General features: G+C 35.2%; 1 protein-coding gene across 1 annotated transcript; it reads left to right on the plus strand.

Annotated features, from left to right (window-relative positions):
• Positions 1 to 471: 471 nt before the first annotated feature.
• LOC112025123 (adenosine kinase 2) lies at positions 472 to 5654 on the plus strand. Its single transcript, XM_024057788.2, has 12 exons — positions 472 to 747; positions 2353 to 2406; positions 2714 to 2760; positions 2897 to 2928; positions 3042 to 3143; positions 3233 to 3300; positions 3655 to 3731; positions 3824 to 3921; positions 4191 to 4261; positions 4335 to 4401; positions 4496 to 4679; positions 5252 to 5654. The coding sequence occupies exons 1-12, from the start codon at positions 665 to 667 to the stop codon at positions 5392 to 5394; spliced, it is 1026 nt and encodes a 341-aa protein (XP_023913556.1). The 5' UTR covers positions 472 to 664; the 3' UTR covers positions 5395 to 5654.
• Positions 5655 to 23474: the final 17820 nt, after the last annotated feature.

Below are 23474 nucleotides of genomic sequence, written 5' to 3' on the forward strand. Positions count from 1 at the left end.
TTGAAGTTTATTTTTTATTTATCTTTTTTTTTTGCCGAAATATTTTTTATTTATCTTTTTAAGTTAAAATTTGTTAAGTGTATACTACCTTATCCCTGTTAAATCTTCTACCTCTATTGGAAAATGAAAAAAAAAACACTGTAGTGTTATCAATTTTTTTTTTAATGGGAATCAAACTTTTTTTTTTAATTAGTAAAATATTAATGATTATAAAAAGAATGCAGACATACGACATTCTTTCATAGAATGCCCCCTTTTCTTTACTAATGTTTTTAAAAATATATATATAAATATAAAATATTTAAATCTATAATATCCATTTATGATAATTTTTTTATCTTTTAATATAAAATTTTGAGTTTTCTATCTTTCAATAAATAAATAAAAAACAACAATTGAGCTTTTTTTTTTTTTTCGAGAGAATCAAATTACAAACTCCAAAGTACACATGTAATGTAAGAAAAGACTGTGAAAGAGTCCGGTGGCGGTGGGGGTTGGTGACTTGGGTGACATCTCACCTCCAAACTTCTTTACAGTATAGAAGTTTACTATATATACCCAACTCAAAACCTAACCTTAATAGCTCCTTTCATTTTTCAATCTCATACTATCTATCATTCACATCTCTCTCTGTCTTTTCTTATTAAATCTCAAATCTTGTTCAATGGAGTACGAGGGAATCCTGTTGGGTATGGGGAACCCCCTTCTTGACATCTCAGCTGTGGTGGACGAGCAGTTCTTGAAAAAGTGAGTCTCTTTTATCTTGTTTTTCTCTACACTCTCTGTTTGGTTGCCCAGAAAAAAAAAAGAGCTGGAATGTTTGATAAAAATGAAACCTTTATGACATATATTGATGTTTGGAATGTTAACAGTGTTTTGGTGTACTATCTTTGCTTGTTAATGGGTAATTGTTTGTTTGCTTGTAGTATTCTGGTGAATCTCATGTATTGCTTGCACATCTATTTTTATTGGTATATGTAGGTTTATGGGGTGGGGTGGCATAGATCTGAATACCCTTTTTCTGGATTTGGTTGCAGTGATAGATCTATACATTTTCTTTGATGCTAAATGTGATTTGGTTTGTTGGGTTGCCCAATAATGTGGATGATACTGATTGTCATTATATTAGTTCCCCAAATATGAAATTAATTGAAAATCAACCTAATAAGAATCACGCTAAGATTTTATTTCCTGGAATTGACAGTGTACATTGTACCACTTCATTTAAAATTTTAAAAATTTTATACTTTTTTTTTTTTTAAATGATGTGACATGGGATATACCTTTAGATTTGTAATGTTTAATCAAAACCATTATATGAATTCATTCAAATGGAGAAGATCCTTTTCCCATTTTGAAAGCTGACTGGTAATAGAATATGTTTCACTATAATGAGTTCCCAAGCAAGGATCTGTTTGTTGATATCTTCCTTTAGTGAATAGTGCATATAACTTGCTTTGAAGTAAATTTCATATGAGATGCTAGATGGTGATGTTGCATTTTATCAGGCATTAATTATTAGTATTATTTTTAAAAAATTTACATAATTGATGATTGAGGAGAAGAGTTATTCAAAATGATTTGTTAAAAGTGTGCCTTGAAGTAGTATATCAATGCGCTTTCATGGAGATCTTTTGGAATTGTGTCCTTCCACTATAGCTGAGATGCTTTTCTAACCCTTTTTGTCATTTTGTCATTCCCTCTTGATTGGAGGACCAATGATCAAATGGTTGTGTTGTACCAATTTAAATATGAGCCAATTTTCCATATATAGACATATGAATGGTTTTTCTTAACCTTCATATTTTTATCCTATTTTGTTTGCAGGTTGTTTTCTTTTTGTGTGTCCCATTTGTATATGACCTGTGTTCAAGAATTACATCTCTTCTTTGTGATCTTAAATATAATTAATTTTCAAAAGGAAATGAAAAAGAAAAGATTTTTAGTCTGTTGCAATCTTATAAAAAGGTAATGTGTCTAGATGACCAGGCATGATATAAGATATATTGGGCGGTCATTTTAGTTGTACTGTGTGAGAATCTCTTCAGAAGGAGGCAAGATCTGCATTGAGCACTAAAATATCACTCCTGATCTACAAGTCATTTTTTTTGAAGATTGTATGCTTGAATGGCTTGTTTGGAGGTTAAATGTATTTAAAAAATAATTTATGTATGCGTTTTTAAGCTTATATTCTTCAAAGCTAACTAACCAAGTTCAGCAAATGAAATTGTAGATTTTGGCATTTTTGTTGAGCACTTTTGTTTTAATCAATGTTTTGCTTGTATATGAAAATGATATCTATTGTGGTTCTATTTTGTCATTGGAACATTCGATTGATTTATTTGTTAACAGATACGACATCAAGTTGAACAATGCTATTCTTGCGGAGGACAAGCATTTGCCCATGTAAGTTTCTCTCTTTTTCTTTTTCTGTTACTAGATTTGTCTTTGATTTACTTATCTTGGTCACATTTTATAAAAATTAGAATCTGCTCTGCCCTGTTTTGTCCCTGATGTTTGAGTACTAATTCGTAAATATTTTTTTTCTTGATAAATTTTTTCTTAAAAAAGGAGTGCTATTTTACATGGAGTTATTTTCATTGTTTTCAATGCATATTATTTAAATTTCTTTGATACGTTAATTTTTTTCTGGATTTGCTACTAGATTAAACACTGCATTATGCTGAGTTTTTTTTTTTTTTCCTCACTAAAGGTATGATGAATTGGCATCTAAGCAGAATGTGGAGTACATTGCTGGAGGTAATGTGTTTATTTCTTTGACATGAATGCCTAATGATACTGTTGCTAATATGTCTTTATGAAAGATACCTATTTTTAATTTTATTATTATCTGTCTTGTAATGAGTAACAAGTTCCACATATTGTGTCACTTTAGGTGCTACACAGAATTCAATCAAAGTTGCCCAGGTCTGCTTTCATATTTCTAAGATAAAATTATTCATTTTTTTTTTTATCTAAATTTTTATGAAATAGAATTGATAGGTTCTCCCTAACCTCCTTTCTTTTTTTGTCTCTCCCAGTGGATGCTCCAAATTCCTGGTGCAACTGGTTACATTGGCTCCATTGGAAAGGACAAGTTTGGAGAGGAGATGAAAAAAAATTCAAAATCAGCGGGTGTTAATGTGAGTTTATCTTCATCTTAGACTTACCCCTCCCTGCTACATCTTCACTTTCTTCCTCATGTTAAGACGATTATCAAAATTGTAATCAGGTTCATTATTACGAGGATGAATCTACACCAACTGGAACATGTGCTGTTTGTGTGGTTGGTGGTGAGAGGTCAGTTCTATGTCATGTCTGCGCGTAATCTCTTTTTCAAGCTCAGTTCTATAGGGATTGTTTTGATTGCTCAGTTTCATAATCATTTACATGTTGGATTGGATGAGTTTGGTAGGTTGTGTTTCTTGGAGAGATTATTTTTGGTGCTTTCACTTGCATAAATGAAGAAAATAGTTTGTAATTATATTTAGATAATGCATATGCCAGGATATAGTCTACATGATTGGCCCATGTCCTACCCCCAAAGTTTCCAACTCATGGCTCCCATTATTATGCTCAAATCTGCCATAGAATGTTAAAATCAAAAGGCATCCAATTGTCATCTATTTGTTATTAATGAATATACATGTGCAGGTCACTTATTGCTAACTTGTCAGCTGCAAATTGTTACAAATCTGACCACTTGAAGCAACCAGAAAATTGGTCACTAGGTACTATGCTTCCTTGTCTTTTAAGTTTTCAAATCTTTTGCTAGTATTAAGCCATGTCAATGTCAAGTTAATAAAATCCTCTGTTTGTACAGTGGAAAAGGCAAAATACATCTATATTGCTGGGTTTTTCCTCACTGTGTCCCCTGAATCAATTCAACTTGTTGCTGCACATGCAGCTGCCAACAACAAGGTATCACTAATGTAGTTAGATATTTGTTTCTTGTAATTAGATTTTGCACGAGCAAGACTTAAGTACAATACTTAGGTGCTATTTCTTACATTCCTCTCTTAAGATTCTGCCATGTGGCTTTTTTCTCATAGATGGAAGTGTATTTTTTAAGTTGAGTAGCCACATAGCAGAATCTTAAGAGGGGAACCTAATAAACAACACCTAAGGTATTGTGTATAAGTTTTGTCCATTTTGCACATTTGCTCTAGTGACCACCTCTACATTTGCAGGTCTTTGCGATGAACCTTTCTGCTCCATTCATCTGTGAGTTTTTTAAGGATGTGCAGGAGCAAGCTTTGCCGTAAGTCTTGCACTTCCCCCTGCCCCATTCATGATGTCACTTATGTAGACACTGACATGCTTTTTGGTTGCAGTTATGTGGACTATGTTTTTGGAAATGAGACAGAGGCAAGAACCTTCTCCAAGGTTCATGGCTGGCAGGTAATTATCGCTCTCTGTTTGGGTTGCAAAGCTGAGAACTTCACTTATATTCTCCCCCTGCAAGTTACCTTATTCTTGTACTTTTTCTAATCAGACCGAGAACGTTGAGGAGATTGCTGTAAGGATTTCCCAGTTGCCCAAGGCATCAGGAACGCACAAGAGGATTACTGTTATTACTCAAGGTGCAGATCCTGTTGTAGTTGCTGAGGATGGTAAGGTAAAACTATTTCCTGTAGTCCTGTTACCCAAGGAGAAGCTGGTTGATACCAATGGAGCAGGTATTTGATTTCTTACCACTTTCTTTGACCCTAATTGTTTATACGACAAACATTTTTTTTTTTTAAATTCAAAATAGTTGATGTTAGTTGGCATTATGATTTTCTGCCTCTTTATTTCCTTTTGTGGGAAGCTGTAAAGGTGGTGCTTGGAAAAGAGCATAGGCAAAAATAATGATTGCGGGTTTAAGTTGTTTGAAGATCAATTCGTTGATGATATATTTAAAATTTCTTAAGGTAGTAATTGGTTAAGTGATGGGTAGTCTGAGTCCTCTTCTGGGTTCAGGTTTCATTTGGTGTTTGAAAATCTGATTTGGGTGAGCAGTGTCCTACAATACAGAATCTGCCCATTTAATGTCAGCTTCTATAAATTAATATAAAATTTTATCAGTGTTGTACCAAAAAAAGAAAGTTTAAAACGTGATGTACTCTTGCTGTCAATGCAGTAAACTCTGTTACATTGATAATCAAATATTGCTTTGGGACAAATGAAGGATTAACACTATAGAAGAGAACCTGTTGAGTTTTAGTCTTCTTTATGGTCTTGTCTACATAAAATTCTCTTTTTGTGGCAGGGGATGCATTTGTTGGAGGATTTTTGTCACAGCTGGTTCAGGAGAAGCCCATTGAAGATTGTGTGAGAGCTGGTTGCTATGCAGCAAATGTTATAATCCAAAGGTCAGGCTGCACTTATCCAGAAAAGCCTGATTTCAGTTAAGCTCATTTGAAAGGTTGGGCTGCACTTATCCAGAAAAGCCTGATTTCAGTTAAGCTCATTTGTTACACGACGCTGCACCGTTTCCTTGGCATTTGTGGTAGAGTTAATTTTCTTTTGCAGTTGTTTTTGTGACAGACTGCATTTATAAACTCCTTAACCCATATATCTGGTAAAGGAGTTTATTTTATTTTAAACATGAAATTTGTATGCGATATCATCTACAACTTGGTTGAGGTTATCTATGGAAGTTTACTAGAACATATATCATTCTCATTATTATTATTATTATTTTGCTGAATAAAAATAATTTATTGAAGAACAAAGATTACAAAAATGCCTGGGCAGCTTCCTCCAAGATTAAATCAACAAAACTTGGACTAAAACCCAGATTAAAACTACCATGTACCGAAATGCTAAGAGACCACTTGGCGAATACATGAGCAGAATTGTTAGCTTCCCTGTGAACCCAGTTAAAGGATATCCCAACACTAGATTCAGTTACATGCCTGACAGACTCTACAAAATTAATAAGCCTCCAAGGTGACTTCTTTGCTCCATACTTGACGGCCTCAATGCAGGTCTTAGAATCACTCTCTTAATAAACCGAGAGGCTGACAGGTTGGAAGATAAATTGCGTAGTCCATAGTGAATCAAGCCTAGTTGAGTCGATTTTGATTCATTTTTCATATTCAGGTCATTTTGCACTGTTTGGAAACCAAGTTGATGCCATGGAACTTTATGTTGTGCCCTCGACCTACCGTACGTGGCTAAAGAGTATTTATGTCATGCCTAAAATACTATAATTTTATTGGTGAATCATATTTTGGTCAGAATTCTAGTTGAAAACAGTCTTGCCTATGGTAGGTTTATGATGGATTGATGGAAGACTTGTAAGTCCTATATATCATCATAGAATCACTGCAATGGGGAAAGAAATATGGTAGGATTGAATTGTTCAATGTGGAAAACACGCTGTCGAAAAGAAGGGAAATTGGGTTTTCTGTTGATCAACTTCAGTATATGATAGTATCAAACATTCAAAACTATTTTCAGAAAATGTTTTAAATATAAATACACGTGACACTAATGGTATTAGTTATATCACATCACTGTAGTTCCATTGACTTTAACAATTTAAATCTCAATATCAAAAAGAAAAAGAAAAAGAAAAAAAAAAAGCATTTTACATCTCTCTAGATTGTTATCATTGGTGATAAAAGAGGTCTTTTAGGTCCCTTGGGTATTACATTCTAGTGTGTGCAGTGTGAGAATGATATTAGCAACCAATTCTTAGAATCTTCTGGTAAACTCTATGAATGGAACATAGATGGTTTGTCAAAATAGGAAATTCTAAACAAGATCCATCACATGACCATGGTAGCCAATAACTACCTAAATGAAGGATGTCCCCACACAGAGGTCATAGAGCTCATAGCTTTGGGATTCACAAGAAAACTTCTGCAATGGTGGAACAACTGCCTAATAGAAGAGTCTAGAGAAGACATCAAGTATGCAATCCAAAAAGATGAGGAAGGAACCCCCATCTTTGACGAAAGCATAGGTAGAGGTATTCCTGACGGAGTCAACACCTTGATCTATATGATCATGAAACATTTCGTAGGAAAACCTAGCAACATTACATCTAGGATTTACGACCAGTTGAGTAATCTTAGATGTAAAACCCTTAGAGACTTCAAGTGGTATGAAGATGTGTTCACCACCAGAGTCATGCATAGAAGTGATTGTAACTCTCCATTTTGGAAAGAGAAGTTCATCAATGGCTTACCCACACTTTTTGGCGAAAAGGTCAAAGAAACCCTTTGTAGCCCTTTAGGTGTCATAAATTATGATAACCTAACCTATGGAGATATCTCTAGCACCATTCGAAGTGAAGGAATGAAGATGTGCAAAGATTTGAAGATCCAGAGCAAAGCCAACAAGGGCAAAGCCAGGTACGAAGTAGGAAACTTCTGTACATAGTGTGACTTACCCTCAATAGCCCTTAAGAGAAAATCCAAATATAAAGGCAAAGAATCCTCTGAGAAATTCCACAAGAAGAAAACATCATTCAAGTACTATAGAAAACAGAAGTACAGTCACGATGATTTCTATAAGAAAGAAAATCCAAGTCCACAGGAAAACCTATCCCGAAAGCATCAGGAAAATGCTTCAACTGTGGAAAGAGAGGTCATTTCAGAAAAGAGTGTAAGGCTAAAGCCAAATCCCTTATCAACACCCTTGTCAGTGACCAAACCAGTAAAGATAAGATCTTTAAGCTCTTAGAACTTAATCGCTTAGAAAGTGAGTCTTCTAATAGTTCTAGCGACCGAGAGATCCACCAAATATATTGGTCATCCTCAGAATCCTTTAGAGCCTCCTCTAGCTCCTTTAGTGGCCCGGATGAACCCATGCTATGCAAAGATAGTTGTTGTAGGAACAAGACTATCAATGTTCTTTCTAAGCAAGAAGAACTCATTTTAGATCTCATAGAACATATCAAAGACCCAGTCATTAAAGCTCAAAGGCTTAGTGATTTCAGGAAAACCTTAGTTAGGGAAACCAGTAAACCTGAACCAAGGATTCAGGAACCCTAAGTTGATTTGGAGAAAATCTACAATAGGTTTACCAAATCCAAGAAGGAAGTTACAGTCAACAACCTTCAAAGAGAAATCAAGGAAACCAAGTCTGAGGTTAGAACCCTTAAGCAAGAACTAACCATTCTTAGGGTTGATCACAATTTCTTTGATCAAAAAGTTAAACATTTGGAAAACACTTCTCATCAAGGTAATGAGGAAGGTCCCTCATTTCAGAACCCTTCTAATGATGAAGATGATGAAACAGTTAACCCTACTGCAGATATGGCCCAAGAACAATCCAGTGAGAAGTTCTTAGATACTATCAGTAGGATTAACTTCCAGAAATGACATTCCAAGGTTAGGATTGTCATCAACAAAGATTTTGAATTTGAGGTCATAGCCTTAATAGATTCAGGCCCTGATCTTAACTGCATTCAAGAATGAATCATTCCCTCTAAATACTTCAGAAAGACCAAAGAAATGTTAACTTCTACAAGTGGAGGAAAAATGCAGATTGAATTCAAAATCCCAAAAGCTCATGTGTGTTAGGACAACACATGCTTCAAAACCACATTTGTCCTTGTTAAGAATATGACAAATAGGGTGATTTTAGGAAACCCATTCATGTGTCTGTTGTATCCTTTCATCACGGATAGTGAAGGAATCACTACCCATCCTTTTGGCTAGCCAGTTCAGTTTAAGTTTCTTAGGAGCTTTAAACCTAGAGAGATTAGCAGTCTCCAAGACCCTTAACCTGATTCATGCCAAAACCCATCATCTTAACTATCTTCAAGATGATTTAAGATACAAGAGAGTTGAGGAATAGCTAACTTGTAAAAACATCCAAACAGAGATCAAGAAGTTTAAAGAAAAACTTAAGCAGGAAGTTTGCTTTGATCTTCCCACAGCCTTTTGGCATAGGAAAAGACACAAAGTTGCTCCCCCATATGTCAAAGATTTCCAAGAAAAGGACATTCCAACCAAAGCTCGACCCATCCAAATGAATCAGGAACTTATGGATACCTGTAGAGCTGAAATTGAGGATATCCTTAAAAAGAGAATCATCAGGAAATCTAGGTCCCCATGGTCTTGCCCAGCCTTTTATGTCCAAAAAAACGCTAAGATTGAAAGAGGTGTCCCTAGATTAGTCATCAATTACAAGCCCCTTAACAAAGTCTTAGAATGGATAAGGTATCCAATTCCCAACAAAAAAGACTTAGTCAATAGGCTTAACAGAGCAGTTGTTTTCAGTAAGTTTGACATAAAGAGTGGTTTTTGGCAAATATAAATCAAAGAGTCTGGTAGGTACAAAACAGCCTTTACCACACCCTTTGGCCATTACGAATGGAATGTAATGCCTTTTGGTCTAAAAAATGCACATTCTGAATCCCAAAATATCATGAATGAGATCTTCAATCCATTCTCCAGTCATACTATTGTGTACATCGATGATGTACTCATTTTTTCAGAATCACTGGAACAACATTAATGGAAGCACCTGAGAGCATTTCTCCATACTATCAAGCTCAATGGTCTTGTTGTTTCAGCCCCAAAAATCAAACTTTTCAAAACTAAAGTTCGATTCTTAGGCTTTGATATTCATCATGGAGTCATCAAACCCATAGATAGAGCTATCTAGTTTGCTGATAAGTTTCCAGATGAAATCCTAGATAAAACCCAACTTCAGAGATTTCTAGGATCTCTCAACTACATAGCTGATTTCTATCAAAATCTCAAGCAGCAATGCAAACCCCTTTTTGACAGACTTCGTGCTAATCCTCCTCCTTGGACTCCAACCCACACAGCAGTTGTCCAAGAAATCAAAAAATATGTCAAGACACTCCATTGCTTAGGAATTCCCTTAGACAATTCCTTCAAAATTGTCCAGATTGATGCCTCTAACATTGGTTATGGTGGAATTCTCCTTTAGCGTGTTAGTCCCATTCTCTCAGAACAGATTGTCTGTTTCCATTCAGGAATTTGGACTTCCACTCAGATTAATTACAATACTATAAAAAAGGAAATATTATCTATAGTACTATGCATTTAAAAATTTCAAAGTGATCTTTTGAACCAAAAGTTTTTAATAACGATTGATTGTAAATCTACAAAACATGTTTTAGAAAAATATGTTCAAAACATTGCATCAAAATAGATTTTTACACGATGGCAAGCCATCCTTTCAGTTTTTGACTTTGACATTGAATTCATAGAAGAAACTCAAAACAGTATCCCTAATTTCCTCACCCGTGAATTTTTGCAGAGTCCAAACCAAGATGTCCAGGAAAAGACTCATACAACACCAACCCCCAAAGTTGCCTAAACAACCAACCACTAGCGGAATTATTCAAGCAAAGAACCTTGGCACATTGGTTCCTTTTTCCCCCAATCAAACTAAAAACCCCGTACTTGTGCCACCATCAACCATTGCCAATCGTTATTTGGTTTCCACTATCCCCAAACCAAATTACAAAAGGTCACCCCATGGTCAACACATTTACAGTTCAACCTTAGTTACACCACCTCCTAAGTCAATCACCCCATACACAGTAGAAGCACCTTTTGGCCCCCATAGTTCCCCAAAAGCCTTCTTCTTCCCTCTCATCCAAAAAAAGAAGGTCTTCTTATGTTAAGAAACCTTTTGTCCAGCACATCTCTTATATTGAACCACACTTAGTTCATATAACAAATCTTGGGCTTTAGCCATGGATGTTTTGCCCCAATATGGCACTTCCTTCCGAAACACCCAAAGAAAAATATCAAGTTCTATAAGAGCATCTTCATCTAGGAAAAGTCTGCCCATATAGAAAACATTATGAACAAAAGGGACCCAGTAGAAGTCCTCTACCATAAATTTATCATCACAGGTTTTGTCAGCTGCAAAGCCTGGGGACAACACCCCTCCTTACTCAAAACCCTCACAAATGTCAGATCCCTCACAGGTTCAGATTTCCATTACAGTTATTATGACTACATGGACGCCTTTGAAAAAGTTCTCTTCTACCAAAACAAGAACTTTGATCATTCATGGTTCTTAATGTTTGATAATAAGTTCTCCAGTCCGATACCTTCATGGTTCCTAAAGTGGTGGGAAATGTTTTGGTTTAGTCCCTCAGATTTTCCCAAAACCTTTACAGGATGCCCTTAGGTATTTTGGCTCCAGACTCCAAACTTCAAGTCATGGCTCCCAGTTTCCAGCAATTCTGCATATGACGGTCATGTATAGGATCCACTAGATTAGCATATGGAATTATTCAATCAATTCCAACTTATTAGATAGGGAATTCTTAGTAAAATGGTGGGATAGTTTCAGAATTAAGCAAGTCATCAGTCAGATTCATAAAGACTTCCCTCCTCCAGTTCAGAAAGCTATTGCTTACAATACAAGGTCTCAGTTTAGCCTAGACTCCGTCTAGATCGTCGGAAAATCTAGTAAAGAATTAAAAGATCTTGCCCAGCAATTGCTCATTCAGTTAGAGAAATTAGAGTCAGAAGAAAAGGTTTCTCTTGCCTCTTTAGAAGCCTTGGTCAACCGCAATCCAATTGACCCCTTCCAGGATTCTCAGGCTCCCTATGATGGTTACAATTTGGATAGCGACTAAAATATTCTAGATAGCACTAGTCACTATTCAGAACAGTTTTCAGAACAGGCTACTATTCATCCATAGCTCCAGTCACTATTGGTGAACAATACCCCCAGAAAAGTAGCGAGACAAGACACTATTCATGAACAGTAACAGTTACCATTTATGAACGGTACCCGACACATTAATCCAGAAGCACTGTTTGCTTTCGGTGGAAAAGTTTTTCACCCCAGTAAAAGCATTTCACCTTTCGGATTTTCAGCAATCTTCGGAGGAATCCAAGGCTCCCTCCAGTTTATATAAGGCAGCTCATGTTCCATTTTGAAGCAGGTCCAGTTTAGACACTACCTCAGAGTTCCCTTCTCATTATAACCAATAATCTTGTAATCAGATAGCAGCCCCAGTTTACATTCCAGTTTACAACTATAACACCATAGTTAGTCTTCACACTTGTAACCTGTACTTTTGTACCCGTACCCCTATGTCCTTAGTCGGCCTTTCAATTGCTTGTAACTTACATTTTGGTATCAAAGCCAAGTTTGGCCGATAATAGTTGTTGTAAGTTACATTTTATTTTCAATCAAGTTGGCTAGTAAAACTGCCATAGTTATCCATTATTTTCCGCATTAAGATTATTTTCATGAATATATCTCCAAGTTCATATATTTTGTTTTATATATATTTTCTGATAACTCTTCCATCAGTAATTTCTTTTGGTGGTAGGCTGAGCCTCCCTTCTTTATCTATCTGTTTATCATTTTGTGATTATTTGTTCATGTTGATCAGTTATATCCCAGTTATCTGCTTCTTCTTGTTTTTGTGTTTATCCCCATAATTTGTTGCAGATGTGTACTGTTGAGACATGTAAGACCAAATCTGTTATGTTTGTCAACCCAGTTAGTCCCAGTATCCTCCCAGACTGTGTTGGTTAGCCCGTTTTAGTTGTGTGTTAGGCATTTTAGGGTGGTCCCTCAGGGAAAAGGATTGTGGCAACAAGAGGTTGTAGTTTGCACGAGATTAGGTGACTGTCTTGTAGAACACCTTGTTTCAGATCTAAGGTTAGATCCAGAAGTTTGAAGTTAAAGGTAATTAGGTTGTGATTGTTTTAACTAGGCTTATAATTCAGAACAATGAATAAATTGTTTAAAAGTAACTCTTCTACCAACATTAGATCATCCCTCCCTAAGGTCCCTCAAGATGATGGAATTCTCAATTCAGAGTCTTATGAGTTATCAGATGTAGATCTAAAACTAGGAGATTGGAATATCCCCAAAGTACCCACCAACCAGATCTATAAATCTTCATGGTTGAAAAAGGCTTTCAAGACAAATTACCATATTAAAACTATAAAGCAAGTTTACAGTATCAACAAGGAGTACGAGATGTGCTACTTGTTACCCTCTTTAGCCCTGTTAGCGCATAGGAAAGAAGGACACAATTTCATCCATATAGGTTTAGTCCAGGTCGGAGTTAAACCTTTGATTAGAGAAGGGTTGAATTGTTCAATTCTAATGGCCCTTAGAGACACCCGTCATATTAGGTTTAATGACAACCTCTTAGGAACCATTGAAACCAGTCTTGGTTGTAGACCAATCCATTTTGACTATTTCGCCAACTTTACAGTAGGACTTCATGACCCGTATATCATGAAAACCCTCATCTTTAATATCAAGACCCACGGAACCCTTATGTTGCAAGGTGTCCAACAAATAGCCTTGATATACAAAGTGTATTATAAGTGCATGAGAATGAACTTAAATGTTCAAGCAATTGACAAGAGAAAAATGGGAGAAACCACTTTCATCCAAACCAAAGATGTTAGATCCAAAGTTCCGGTACCCAGAACCCCGAAATGGTCTGATGTCACATTCCCTTCAAATTGGACTCTAGAGAATGAGAATTATTCTCTCTAGATCCAAAACCCAGCCCAGAATCCAGACTTAGACTTTATCCAGCAACTAGCTGACGATACGATTAGACTTAGTTTTGACTAGTTTAGGTTTAGACTACCTTTAGATTCACCCTTACCATTTGATGAATCTAGGTTTAGATCCCTAGTAGATCTACACCAACCCAGTAGGCAGTCCCCTATCTTTCTTCGAGATAGACCTGCATCCCATTGTAGCTCATCCAGACCTCTAGCACCTTTCCAAAATCTAGAAAGAGATTTAGGACTAGAGCTCCAAGGAGTCCAGACCAGATCCCAAGTTAGCACCCCTTGCTACATAGCCCGACAAGACTCAGTTGTTGATCAGGAAGAAGACAACAACAATAAAAAAAATCTCATCCCCATCAGGCACATATATGGAAGATCCTTTTTAGCAAGAACCTGAAATTGATCGCCAGCTCATGGTTATCAGGAAAGAGTTCACCCCTGACCTTGTAGCCTTAGGCAAAGAGTTTGATTTAGAGAAAAACAGACTCAAAAGAGTAGCCTATAGAGCCAACCACACTAGAGAACAAAAGAAAGAAGTTTTGGAAAAATGGAAAGAATTCATGAAAGAAATATCCACCAATGTCCCTTTCTTTGAATACTTTGAGAATCATTTTGAGTGGCACAAAAAGTCTTGTGTCATCACCAAAACCAACTAGATCAAGGATAATGACATCAAGGACGTTGTTAGATCCAATCATCCACTCTAGGAAGCCATAACCTTCAAACACTGTGGAAGTGATGTAGTTGCCTCTCCTTTCAAGTGTCCCACAAATGAGGAAAAAATAGTCAAGAAACTGATAGAGCAGAACAACTATACCAACTAGTGTTAAGATGTTATAGGAAAACAGCTTGATAGGATCAAAGATAGGATAGAGAACAAGGTTATCCTCCAGCCAGGAAACCCTAATAAACCTATCCAAACCCTAGAAAAGCCTTTAGTTAAGCTTCCCACAACTAGGCAAACCAGTCTTAGTTATCCTAAGGATAAAACAATCTTAGAAATAGTCATCCAAAAGCTTGAAGAACTCGTGAAGAAGGAACCTATCACCCTTTCATCAGTTACTACTTCAACAAGCAAAGATCCCCAACTTGTTGTCCTAGACAAAACCAAAGACTTAACAGCCTTAGATATTGTTGAGCAAAAGCTTAAGGAGCTTAAGAAAAAGGAACAAGTCACCTTTTCAAAATCCCCTCAGCTTAAAGTTTTAGATATCCACATAGCCTTTAGTAGTTTCAGTAGAACCTCCTCAAATAATGAAAAGGAGATTGGACAACTAGAAAACCAATTTATGGGTTTACAAATGAATAAGCTTCTCCATCATCCCATATATATATATATATATATATTCTTATGGGGATTAAAATCCTTGAAAATTGTGTGGTGGGAAGAAAAATATGCCACATAAAATGGTATGCTGGTTATTGACCCAAAATCCATCCTAAACACAACATAAAATTGGGTGGATATGTTAGTTGTCCCATAATATGTAACCAAAAATGCTGTTTTTGTTCTATTAGAGCATTTGCAGCAGTGAATCTAAAATTTTAGCTATTTAGTTACCTAAAAAGTCACTTTATCTATTTTACCTACACATATGCTGCAACAGTGAATCTATTTTAACTTTCAACACAATAAAATAATATATCATACTACCCACAAAAACATCTTCAGCACTAACCACAACCACCTCTACCATCAACCACAGCCACAACCACAACCACAACCACACCCCCACAACCACCACCACCGGCCACAACCACCACTTTACTTTGGCAGTCACAACACAACATAGAAAAAAAAAAACAAAAACAAAACCAAGGAACAAGCTACTACCAAAGCCAAAATACACAAAATCCACTGCCAAAGCCAAAATCATCCACCACCACTACCATAGCCAAAATCAATCACCACTACCACAGCCACCAAACCCATATGAAAATACATAAAAAATAAAAATAAATAAAAACCTCAATCACAGATTGGCAAGAGAGAGAAGTGAGAAGAGACTTGGGTTGGAGACGTTGAGGCCGGCGAAGGCTTGGGCCGGTGATGTTGAGGCCGGCGGAGGCTTGGGTTAGAGATGTTGTGAGAGAGAGGTGAGAGTAACTAAGAGAGAGAGAGAGAGAGAGAGAGGCAAAGATTGGGCGATGGGGCTTGGGGTGGGTCGGCGAGCTGGGTCAGCGGAACAGATCGGCGATGAGGGAGATTCAGGCTGATCACCTACTTCCATGGGAGATTTAGACAGAGATTAGAGAAAGTCAAAACAATCTCTTCTTGCGGCATGCGCAAAGAGAGAGAGAGAGAGAGAGAGAGAGAGTAGGAAATGTTTTATTAATATTTATTTTTTATTTTTTTTACCTGTGAGCTACAGTGCACATCTAAAGATAGATGTGCACTGTAGCAAATTAGCTAAAATTTTTGCCTCCACTGCTGCAGCGTGATTTTTATGTCTGTGGAGCTAAATTTTAGCAATATAGCATTATAGCTACACTGCTGCGAATGCTCTTAGAACCAACATATTGTAGTTGAGTACTTATCAAGAGAGGGTCTCCCTAAAAAATCATAGGCATTTGATTGGTTTTTCAAATGAGTTAATGTTTATTTATCCACTTACAGTTTTGCAGCCTAATGATGCTTCTTCTTTTTCTTTAAGAGTTCTAGAATTTGATCCACAATGGACGTAGGATTTGTGGGGTTATGACTTCTTCTTTTGTTTGTTGAGGGGGGAAAAAAATCCAAAGTGCATCCTAGTTCAAATTTTTTTCTAAAATTGTTAATTCCATTCTAATGATGGCCATAGTTTGTCCATTAGAATGAATTTTTATTTTTATTTTTTTTATATCAGTCTATTTCGACGTATCTTTTTGAGTAACTGCTAATTTTATAATATATAAATCCACACACTTTTATATATATAACACAAAATAAACATGCCTCACTATTCATCACATACTTTTATATTATATTAAATTATCATCAATTCAACCTCCTGAGCTTTTTTTATTTACCAAAAAATACATATCTCAATTCAAAACCAAATTATGCACATTTAACGTCATTATTACTACGTAATAAAGAGGTTTATAATATCTCATTACATGACAACGATATTTTTTTATTTTTTATTTTTTATTCATTTTTTTGTGGAGAAGGATTACATTACAAGGATGAATGAATAACTTAGTCGAATAGGATTAAATTGTAATATCATAATTTATGATGAATCAATGATGAGGCTTGAGCTCTAGCCTCGAGAGTTGCTTCCTTTTCCCATGTGAAATGTAGTGGAAATGCTATAGCAGATAAGCTTGCCAAATTAGCCAAGAAATCGTTTAATCCTCAAATTTGGATCGAAGACATTCATTGCGATGCAAACAATCTTGTAATAATTGACAGGAGTTTTCTGTCCTATTAATATAAAGCCTTGGCTGTTCTCTCAAAAAATAAAATAAAATAATTGCTCAAATTTCTCATGGCAATATTATCAAAACAAACATCAAACTCAATTTTCATATATTAATAAGTAATAAAAGACCAAGAGAAGAAATAGTTAATGTTTTGGTTACGACCGAAATCAATCACTATACTGGTCAGAATTTAGCAGAATGGGTAGGATGAACTGAAATATTTGGAATTTATGACAAGGTGGGCATATTAGGGGCTTCCCTCAGTAGTGTGTTCAGTTCACTGACATGACATGCCTGCAAACTCAAACATTGGTTTAAACAGGATGAATTAGCATTATCCTTTGACCCCCTTTTTCCTTGTTTTTTTTAGGGGCAAGCTTAGCCATATTATTATGTTGTACATGTAATACTTAGAAAAAAAATAAAATGAAAGAGACAAATTATTTGTTAAACCAGTTTGCAACAAATTCAATTCTACCGTTTCTCATTCTAAACTCCTTGCTGAACATGATTGTGCTGACACCATGTGGAAAATAGACCTCAAAAGCAAGGTGAAAATTCATGAACTTGTTGAAAGCCAGCGCAGTGAAGAATGTCAAGGAAAATGTTCTCATTGCAAGGAATGCAGAGTTTTGAACCTGTAGCAAATTCAAACACTTCCTCAGCATGATCAAGCAATGCCATGAAAAGAGGGTGCTCGAGTAAGGTTATTTTGATGACAAATCTCTTGCAATCTTCACCAACATAAATTACTAGGTGACCTTTTGGGACATCATTAGGGATGGAGTCCTCTTTATGCAGGCAGGACCATATATCCCAACTACCAATGTTTTCCCAAATTGGGTACTTCATAAAACTGGTGCTCACTTTACGAAAGCATGCTTTGAGGAACCTTATCTTCATGTCTGTGTGTGTGTTTTTGAGAGAGAGAGAATGGGGAAGCGTGGAAGCACAACGTTGGCATATATAGCTGCATGCAAGTGGGATTTTATCTTCTTCGATATGGAGGATGTAAATTAGCTATGCTTTTGAATCCATCGAATGGTTAAAATGAGCAGCTCAAGATCAAGCAGGCAAGGACATGAAAGAGACATATAGATATAGGTGCATGATGTTGTTCATTGATTTTTGTTTATAATATATTATAGTATTCATCCATATGAATATATATTATTGCAACCTGACGCAAAAAATGAACTAAAGTGCACGTTCCATTGCATATATAAATCTAAAAAGTAGGCTAGATTGGGACTTAATTACGTGAAAGTTGTGCCCCACGGGGAAACAGTGATAGAAAAGGAAATAAAAGAAGGATATAAATGGACTAGGGCTAGGGCTAGGGTTAGGGCTAGGCTAGGCTAGGCTAGGCAGAAAAGCTCAACGACATTCATCACATATCATCAATATACAAGTTGCAATTTCTGTACACTTGTTTGAATTCATTGATTGTTTCTCTTGGATATTTCCACAATGGTAAACAGCATTTTGCTCTAGTTGCTTTTAAGAGAGAGAAAGAGAAAAGAGTATTGGATGTTTAAGTTATTACCCGATACACTGCTGGGGCATTTGTAAAATCAAGGAGTAATAAAAATGAATTCATATCTATACTATCATGTTGATATTTCCATTAATTTCATTGTCAATGGCATTTGAACTAGTGGGATAGTCTTGAGAGTAGTACTGCATGCCAATGCTTGATCCATGTCGTGGGCCATGAAGTTGTGGTTATTATGCCTTGTTCATCAATGTAGCAAACTGTGCACAGATTTGGGCGTAGAGTGGAAACTAGAGTATTATATTGCTTTCAACAGCCTCTGCGAGTAACACTGTCTTGGTAAATGATAATAATTATATAATAATCTCATTTTTAATTGTTAACAAAAAATTAATAAGAAACAAAGACTTGAATCACTTGATGAGAAATTATAGAATATTAGGTTCAACCTTGACCGCCTATGTATGCAACAATAAATCCCTTAAACATCAATATCTTTACTATTCAATTCTGTGTGTTACAAAGGGGTGTATATAGGAAATACAATACAAATATGGTAGCTCTAACGTAAACACATCTAAGGGCTAATACAATTGCCTAACCATGCCTTACAAAACTATAATAGTACATGATGTTATTCAAAACTGTGATACACAATTTTTACGGAAATTTATACAATGTTTTAACATTAACAAATGACACTAACTTCTCTAGCCTTAATAATAATTATCCTTGAGGAGAAATATGAGAAATAACTTTTGGAAATCATTTATAAACCTGATAATCTATTACACAATATTTTCTTTGCTCTACAAGATGACAAGATGTTCTCTTGCCATATTGTACCCTTATATCTTTTCGATTATTTACTGCCCTTAAAGTTCCAACATAACCAAGTGAAAATCATAGCTAGACAGTGTATAAAATATCACTGGTGAATTAGTTAACAAAACAGTTATGAGTAGGAGGTAAGATTTGTTTTTAGAAATAGAATTTTACTCTAACCTAATCATTGCAACTATGAATGAAAGATTTAATGAATAATAGCCTTAATTAAAATCAAGTTAAAATGTTCTCCTCAGCATTCTTCAATTAAGTTTCATATTTCATAATTTCCAATCAATTTAAACTTTTAGAAAAATCGGTAATTTATCATGATATCAAAATCAAAATGTCCTAAGTTTGATATATGTTTAATGTTAAAATGCCGCATGTGGTTCTGGAATTATCTAAGTATTGGACTGATTCCTTTGCTGAACATGGAGGCTACCTGGATTGAGCAATGAGCACACAGAATTCTGTATGGCAGATTGATTTTGCAAACATGGATTTTATCTCTATCACTCAGTCTCCCTACCTACTTTGCATCCAGAGCCAAAGTCAGAAAAGAAAAAGAGAGAAGGTGATGGTACGGTCGGGGTTGGTGGGTCTCTCTCATACATGATGTTCAAAATCTGGTAGTTTTAGATATGATCTTCCAAGTCATAGCCAATTTTTTTCATTATCTTCTCAATAACAACAACAACAGACATAGATTTGAAGATTCTTTTTCCTAAGGAAAAAATCGAAAAGAAAGATGAGAGCTAAAAGGATGGCATATATTGTTTAAGAAATATGATCTCCCTCTTATGGCAATAAGATTGGTCTTCGTAGCATGTGTTTATGTTGCCATATTTTATACAATGTGGCCCATGCCACCTCAATTCCTATTACAAGATGGGCACCCCATGTTTCTTAATTGACTAGTCTGTATAGTGTATAGTACAACTGTAGTAAGTCCCGAACGAAAGGAAAGCTGCACACTACAGAGCATTTGCTGATTTTAACTATTGAAAAGTTGTACTAATATTCAAGAGAATTCTTGATTGAAAATTATTATAGTTACTATTAATTTACTAAAAAATATTTATAAACTGTTATAATAATGAATATTTTTTATAAACTGTCATGATAATGAATGTGAATGATGTTAAATTAATGACATTATAAATAATTTTTTATATTGTGTTTAAAAACTCACACATTCTCTAGAACATTCTCTTGCATTCCGGGTTTCTCTATAAGATGTCTCTCTTTAGTTCTCTAGAGACTTCTATCTAGAACTAAAACTCAGCCACATGTTTATAGAATAGTCTAGAAGCTTGGTAAATAAAGTATTTAAAAAGAAGAAGCTAGAAGCTTCAAGTTGGTTTCCTAACCAACATACACCTAGTATAAATAGATGTGGTGGTATGTGAAGTATTGTGTGTGAGACATGTGAGACTAGAGAGAGGTGTGTGAAGTGAAGTGATGAGTGTCATAAAGCACCAAGTGAGAGATGGGTGAAGAGGTGAAGTGAGTAGCATGTGTTTATGTTGCCATATTTTATACAATGTGGCCCATGCCACCTCAATTCCTATTACAAGATGGGCACCCCATGTTTCTTAATTGACTAGTCTGTATAGTGTATAGTACAACTGTAGTAAGTCCCGAACGAAAGGAAAGCTGCACACTACAGAGCATTTGCTGATTTTAACTATTGAAAAGTTGTACTAATATTCAAGAGAATTCTTGATTGAAAATTATTATAGTTACTATTAATTTACTAAAAAATATTTATAAACTGTTATAATAATGAATATTTTTTATAAACTGTCAGGATAATGAATGTGAATGATGTTAAATTAATGACATTATAAATAATTTTTTATATTGTGTTTAAAAACTGGCATATTAATTTGTAAATACTATATAGTAAAATTTATACAATATTTCCTATCATCATTTTTTTTTTTTTTTTTATAAATTAAGGTCCTATCATCTCTCTTCTTAATTTTGATTTTACCTGTTGAATGCAAAGCCAAAAAAGGCAACAATCTTTGCACTCTCAAAATCAATTACCTTTCTCTTTTTTGTAATTGTATCTACCAAGTTCTGTACAAACAATTTGCAGTTTTGAATACACCAAAATGGAATGTCAATAACAAAGACAAGAAAATAATTTACTATATAAAAGCTGTAATTACAAAATGTGCACTAATCGAATTAGTATTCTTTACATTTCATGGTTTTTTTTTTTTTCTTAAAATTTTTTTTAAAATTTTACGTGTACATGGTGCTAGAGGTGATCATAGACTAATTACACTTGGCATGAAGTAAACTAGTCACTCGACCTGATCATATTGGGTGGTGTAGGGTTCTCAAGTTCATTATTGATTGATGCACTAGTTGAAATTGAACCCACCCAACTTTCAAGAAACAGTTGGTCGTCGGTTAGATTTATATTCTACGACAGTTAACAAATGTCATCGCTAATAATATCACTGAAGGTATTTAAAGCATCAGTGACGACACTAAAGACCAAAATCTCCCAGAACAAAATTAATTAAAACAAGAGGAACATTTTTTTTCACAAACTTAAATGTATAATACTAAAATGTAACATTTCAAAAAATATGGAGCATATTGAAACATGAGGCAAATGTTGAGGACAAAACGTATAATTAAAAAAAAAAAAAAAAAACACTATATATCAATTTTTCTTAATTGTTAATTGATTTGAAAACAAGGCTATTCCAAATCAACATTTTACCTATTTAGGTAAAATAAACTTAAATGGTAAAGAACCACTTTCATATAGAACCAAAAGCTATAATATAAAAATTATATCCCTGCACTTTTCTCTTCTCAAAATAAGTGCATGGAAAAGTGAATAAATCAAATAAGCTTAAATGGTTAAGAATCATTTTCATATAGAACCAAAAGCTATAACATAAAAGTTATATCCCTGCACTTTCTCTTCTCAAGATAAATGAAAAAGTGAATTCTCGTGGATTATGGCTTCCTCTATTTTAGGATTTTGGTTGAAGTAGAGCCAACTCAACATCTTTCTCTTTGGCATGCACAGCACGTATAGACCAATGCGACGCCCAACACAGCTTCAGAGTTCAGACACAACATCGCACCTTTGACCCTAACATTCGCCACATGCATGTAACTTAGTTAGCTTTCTCAGTTCAGCTTATTCAACAGACCTGTCGACAAAAGCTTATTCTTCACATTGTCCACGCATCGCTTATCAACCAATTCCTGAAATGATTCGTCGTCTAGCTCTGTGTCATTGTTTTGGTTTGATAGTTTGGATGGGAAGCTTGTTTGAGCTCTTCAAGGCAAGAGAGGGTGTGGGATTTTGTTTATGCTAGAATGGTTGGATTTGAGGCAACTATATGGTTTGAACCGAGTTGGGAGTGTATTGATTTTGTTGTTATTATTACTTTGGGTAGTAAATTTGGTGGGAAGGAGAGGAAGAGATGGGTGAAAGAGAAGTGAAGAGAGAGTCATGGAGGAGAATTGGTTAGTTTCTCTTTGTTTTTGTGCGTGTTAGAGAGAGAGAGAAAGAGAGGTGAAGCTTGTTGGAGATGAGAAAGAGGGTGGTGATTGCTAGAGGTAGAAGCTGAACTGAGAGAGAGGAGTTAGCTTTTGTCGACAGGTCTGTTGAATAAGCTGAACTGAGAAAGCTAACTAAGTTACATGCATGTGGCGAATGTTAGGGTCAAAGGTGCGATGTTGTGTCTGAACTCTGAAGCTGTGTTGGGCGTCGCATTGGTCTATACGTGCTGTGCATGCCAAAGAGAAAGATGTTGAGTTGGCTCTACTTCAACCAAAATCCTAAAATAGAGGAAGCCATAATCCACGAGAATTCACTTTTTCATTTATCTTGAGAAGAGAAAGTGCAGGGATATAACTTTTATGTTATAGCTTTTGGTTCTATATGAAAATGATTCTTAACCATTTAAGCTTATTTGATTTATTCACTTTTCCATGCACTTATTTTGAGAAGAGAAAAGTGCAGGGATATAATTTTTATATTATAGCTTTTGGTTCTATATGAAAGTGGTTCTTTACCATTTAAGTTTATTTTACCTAAATAGGTAAAATGTTGATTTGGAATAGCCTTGTTTTCAAATCAATTAACAATTAAGAAAAATTGATATATAGTGTTTTTTTTTTTTTTTTTTAATTATACGTTTTGTCCTCAACATTTGCCTCATGTTTCAATATGCTCCATATTTTTTGAAATGTTACATTTTAGTATTATACAT

The sequence above is a fragment of the Quercus suber genome, unplaced genomic scaffold (genome assembly GCF_002906115.3).
Source record: "Quercus suber isolate HL8 unplaced genomic scaffold, Cork oak 2.0 scaffold_129, whole genome shotgun sequence".
NCBI lineage: Eukaryota > Viridiplantae > Streptophyta > Magnoliopsida > Fagales > Fagaceae > Quercus > Quercus suber.

What these genes read in the sequence shown, in the direction of transcription:
- LOC112025123 (XM_024057788.2), top strand. Translation starts at nt 665, where the DNA reads ATGGAGTACGAGGGAATCCTGTTGGGTATGGGGAACCCCCTTCTTGAC. An exon ending in GAGGACAAGCATTTGCCCAT is followed by an intron (nt 2,407 to 2,713) that starts GTAAGTTTCTCT and finishes TCCTCACTAAAG; the next exon opens with GTATGATGAATTGGCATCTA. An exon ending in ATTCAATCAAAGTTGCCCAG is followed by an intron (nt 2,929 to 3,041) that starts GTCTGCTTTCAT and finishes TGTCTCTCCCAG; the next exon opens with TGGATGCTCCAAATTCCTGG.